The following is a 4,977-nucleotide window of genomic DNA, read 5'->3' as shown; positions in this document are numbered from 1 at the left end:
ACACTCTCAGAGTCTCACTCACAACCTATTCGTAGTGCACAACACAAGCTAAGCCAGCATCATGGCGGCGTTGAGCAGGGCAGCGATGGTGTTGACCATGATGGGCCTCGCTGCCACTTCAGCCCTTTCACAGCCGTCGTTGATCTCCATGACCACCGACGTGCCCCTTCCCGACGGCCTGTCCTACGACTTCCACGCCTTGTCCTGCAACAACCTGCAGAACATGGTGCGCGACGCCGTGCAGGGAGCGATCGCGAGGGATGCCGGTGTCGTCCCCGGCCTCCTCCGCCTCTTCTTCCACGACTGCTTCCCTCAGGTACCTAGCTACATTTACCAATTCTACTATATGTATGCACTTAACTTGAAAAGTAGTGGGTGAACTCATTGCGTGCATCATGATTCATGATCGTATGTGTAGGGCTGCGACGCGTCGATCCTGCTGACGGGAGGCAACAGTGAGCAGAACATGGGGCAGAACGTTGGGCTTCGGAGGAGCGTGCTCGACCTCATCGAGAGCATCCGCGCAACCGTGCACCGTGCATGTGGGCCCACCGTCTCCTGCGCCGACATCACCAGCCTCGCCACCAAGGAGGCCGTCATGCAGTCCAGGTTGCCAGGCTATGACGTGCCGCTCGGACGGCGGGACAGCCTCACGCCCGCCACGGCCCAGCAAGTCGGCATCCTGCCCGGACCCGACTCCAACGTCCAGCAGCTCGTGAGGACCTTCGCCGACCGCGGGTTCGACAAGATGGACCTTGTCGCGCTCTCCGGTGCGCACACGGTCGGCAAGGCGAGCTGCGGTAGCTTCAGGAGCCGCGCCGGAGAGAACGCCGACTTCGTGCGCATGCTCCAGCAAGTCTGCGCCAGAAACCCTCGCCACTTGCAGGACCTCGATGTGGCCACCCCTAACACGTTCGACAATCGCTACTACAACAATCTGCAGGTGGGGAGGGGAGTGCTCAACTCCGACATGGCGCTCACCCTCGACGGGGATACCAAGAACTGGGTCAACAACTTCGCCGGGAACCAGGGGTGGTTCTTTAGCCAGTTCAGCACCTCCATGAGGAAGCTGGCGCATTTGCCAGGAGGAAACATCGGCGAGATCCGCAACAACTGCTTCAGGCGCAATGGGAATGGAGACTCTGTCGTCCTCGCTAGTGAGGGTTTTGCAGCCTCAGTTTGATTGTAGATCGCATCGCTCATGCCGTTGGCGCCATCGACTGCATGCACATTATCAATGGCATGGCATGGCATGGCATGCATGTAATAAGAGCTTTTTTGCTTGATTGCAAAAAGCGTATGGATATGGCCACATAGCCACTACGCAGGCCCCTTGTATCGTTTCAGTTCACCAATTATTTAACCTTTCATTATCTTTAATGATGGCTTTGGATGGCTTGATGTATGGTCTTGTCAAACCTTTATGAAATAATTATTTAAAATGATTGTTACAGTTAGAAAGTGACAACAAAAATTGATAATAATAATCCTTATAATTTCGAAATAATGGTAGATCATACCATTTCGACATGTCGGTGATCTTTTAACACTTCTTATCGACGAACAAACTGAAAGCACCCTATTGTGCGTTGCCAAGCACTATTGTTTAATGCCGTTAGCTCCATGGAATTTGTCTTTAACTCTCCAAAATAACAAATCTCTTTCGATTTTTTGCTTGGGGTTTTTCGTCTCTCGTGCAATGCAAACAAATAACTTATATTATGGATTGTCGTGTTGTCAAAAGCAGTAGCATTCAACATATCATAATACGCTAGCTATTGCTGTGTTTTTCCTATTTATGCCTTTGGAAATCCTTGCATATTTATCCATAAATTCATAATCAGCAGCACATTGCAGTTGTATGCAACGAGAGCATTGCTTCCTCAAGCTTGTATATCTAAGTACCAACGGAAGGGGAAGAGAGAAATTGATGGTTTTTAATCCACCCTCCCCCGCCTTCTCACAATGACTAGCTCCGTCAGTGAACCATGTGTTCTCTCTCTCCAGAACTTATTAGTTTGCTAATTTGAACCCTGGCCTCCTGGGTAGACTCACATCTTCCGGGGTAACAAATAACCTGATAGATCGATCCCTATAGTTAATTATTGTCAGATGCTCGATCCATTATCGATATCTTTGCACCTTGGGTCAATGAATTCCAATTACTTTAACAACTTTGGTTAATTATCTCCAACTCTAATTAACTAGAGCCATGTAGTAATTAACCTAGTTGTAGTCTAAACGTACACGTGTGTCCTATTTTGATTAGTATTGCAAACCGAATAGGATTAGTAGTATTGCAAACCGAGTAGGATTAGCAGTAGCCTATGCTTAGCATATATATATGCGCCTACCCAGCTCTTGTAAGATCAGATCAAAGCAATACAAAGTATTTCATCTATCTAGCTTAAGTCGCTGAGTTAAGTTCCGAGCCGTCGAGACGATCGATGAATTGATCGCAAGCTGTGTATACGTGCGTGTATTGCTACATCCATCAAGCTGCTTGCTTGGTTGGTTGGCTAGCTTTCCACATTCGTGTATAGCTTCCGCGTGATTTGGTCTACGGGATCAAAAGCCAACAATTGGTATCTAGAGCCTCGACGATCTATGATGACGGACAGCGGCGCTGAGTCGGTCAAGTCCGGCAGCGGCGGTGCCAAGGCGAACAAGAACGGCGACAAGGTGAAGAAGGGCGTCAAGTCAGCAACCAGTGGTGGAGGAACGAGCGGCGCCAACGTCCACGCGCATCGCAACATCCCCATCCAGTATCCCGATGCTCACCGACGCCAACTACGGCGTGTGGGCGGTGAAGATGAAGATTATTCTTCGATCCCTTCGAGTGTGGGAGGCCATCACGGACGACGACGTCGACGAGGAGCGCGACAAAGGTGCCATGGCCGCCATAGCCCAGTCTGTGCCGGATTCCGTGCTGATGACATTGGCGGAGTTCGAGACGGCAAGAGAGGCGTGGAACGCACTCAAGGAGATGAGGATCGGAGAAGATCGCGTCACCAAGGCTCGGGCACAAGTGCTGAAGCGCCAATTTCACAAGTTGCAGATGGAGGAAACTGAATCGGTGAATGACTACGCCATGCGTCTTACTACTTTGGTGGGAGAGATCCGCGCGCTTGGTGCAAAGCTCGATGAGACCGAGATCGTGGAGAAGTTTTTCAGTTCAGTCACTGATAAATTCACGTACATCATCGGCACGCTCGAGCAGCTTTACGACATCGACGACAATGACCATAACGGAGGCGATCGGACGATTGCGGACATGGAAAGAGAATGCTCGTGGCTGTCGGAAAGGCAAAGGAGGAGGTAGTGACCAACTCATGTACTCGCGCGCAGATTGGGAGGCCCCAAGTAGCAAAGGAAGGCGTGACGGTGGCGAAGGCTCAAGCAACACGAAGGGCGATGGACAAACCGGAAAAGGCAAACCACAAGGTCGTGGTAAGGCGGGCCAATCTAAAGAGCAGAAACCACGGAACTTGGACTTGTCCGAGGTCAAGTGCTATAACTGCAATAAGATGGGTCACTTTGCGAAGGATTGTCCAAAGCCTAACAAGCGGGAGATCAAGGCAAATTTGGCAAAGCAGGAAGACGAAGGTCCAGGTCTTCTGATGGCCTAAGTTTGTGATCTCGCTGAAACGGTGGTTGTGAAACCAAGCCAGAAGGTGCTACTTCATGAGGAAAAAGTGACACCAAAGTTATCCGGTGATCAGAACGTGTCGTGGTATCTCAACACGGGTGCCAGTAACCACATGACGGGGTGCAAGGAGAAATTCCTCGAGCTGGAATACGATGTTGAAGGCTCGGTCAAGTTCGATGATGGTTCAGCTGTGGAGATTTGCGGGCAAGGATCTGTCCTCTTTGAGGGTCTCACAGGCGAACATCGCATACTCACCGGAGTGTACTACATCCCACGGCTGCGCAACAACATCATCTCTATTGGGAAGCTTGACGAGAATGGATGCAAGGTGAAAATAGAGAGCAGAGTGATGACGATCTTGGACAACCTCCGAAACGTGCTAGCTCGTGTTAATCGCACACGGGATAGGCTCTATATCCTCAACCTTGATCAATCTCAACCGGAGTGTTGGCTTTCCAAAAGTGATGATGATTCGTGGTTATGGCATGCTAGATTTGGACACGTTAACTTCTACGCCTTGAAGAAGATGTCAAAGATGGAGATGGTATCCGGGATACCAGTTATCGACCATGTTGATCGAGTATGTGACGGGTGCTTGGTTGGAAAACAGCACCACAGGCCATTCCCTGCTCAGTCTACCTATCGTGCAAGTGATGCACTCGAACTGCTCCATGGTGATCTATGTGGCCCTATCACCCCGGCAACTCACGCTGGAAAGAAGTATTTCTTCCTTGTGGTAGACGACTACTCGAGATATATGTGGGTCATTCTCCTACGATCTAAAGATGAGGCGTTTGAAGCGTTCAAGAAGTTGAAGGCTGCAACAGAGATGGAACACAAGCTGAAGGTTCGCGCTCTACGGACAGATCGCGGCGGAGAGTTTACGTCGAATGAGTTCAACGACTACTGCGAGAAGATTGGCATAAAGAGGTTCCTCACGGCACCTTACACGCCGCAGCAGAATGGGGTCGTTGAAAGGCGCAATCGAACCGTCGTTGACATGGCAAGGAGTTTACTCAAGAGCAAGAACCTGCCGAGGACTTTTTGGGGAGAAGCTGTCTCGACGGCGGTCTATCTTCTCAACCGGGCTCCAACGAAGGCGGTGGTTGGCAAGACTCCGTATGAAGAAATTTACGGACGTAAGCCGAATGTGTCTCATCTACGGACGTTCGGGTGTGTGGCACATGTGAAGACGGCGGAGCCGCATCTCTCAAAGCTTGCCGATCGTAGCACCAAGATGGTGTTCATCGGATACGAGAGGAGTTCCGGCACCAAGGCATACCGCTTTTATGATCCATAAACCAAGCGTCTACGGATTTCACGCGACG

At 50.5% G+C, this 4,977-nt stretch overlaps 1 protein-coding gene across 1 annotated transcript; it reads left to right on the top strand.

The window, feature by feature from the left end:
* Positions 1–1,204, top strand: LOC123431311 (peroxidase 2-like). Its single transcript, XM_045115133.1, has 2 exons — positions 1–316; positions 419–1,204. Exons 1-2 carry the CDS (start codon positions 62–64, stop codon positions 1,181–1,183), a joined length of 1,020 nt encoding a protein of 339 aa, XP_044971068.1. The 5' UTR covers positions 1–61; the 3' UTR covers positions 1,184–1,204.
* Positions 1,205–4,977: the final 3,773 nt, after the last annotated feature.

Source organism: Hordeum vulgare, chromosome 2H (genome assembly GCF_904849725.1).
Source record: "Hordeum vulgare subsp. vulgare chromosome 2H, MorexV3_pseudomolecules_assembly, whole genome shotgun sequence".
Taxonomy (NCBI): domain Eukaryota; kingdom Viridiplantae; phylum Streptophyta; class Magnoliopsida; order Poales; family Poaceae; genus Hordeum; species Hordeum vulgare.
The sequence above is the reverse complement of the archived record's forward strand: the minus strand, read 5'-3'. Positions and strand labels throughout refer to the sequence as shown.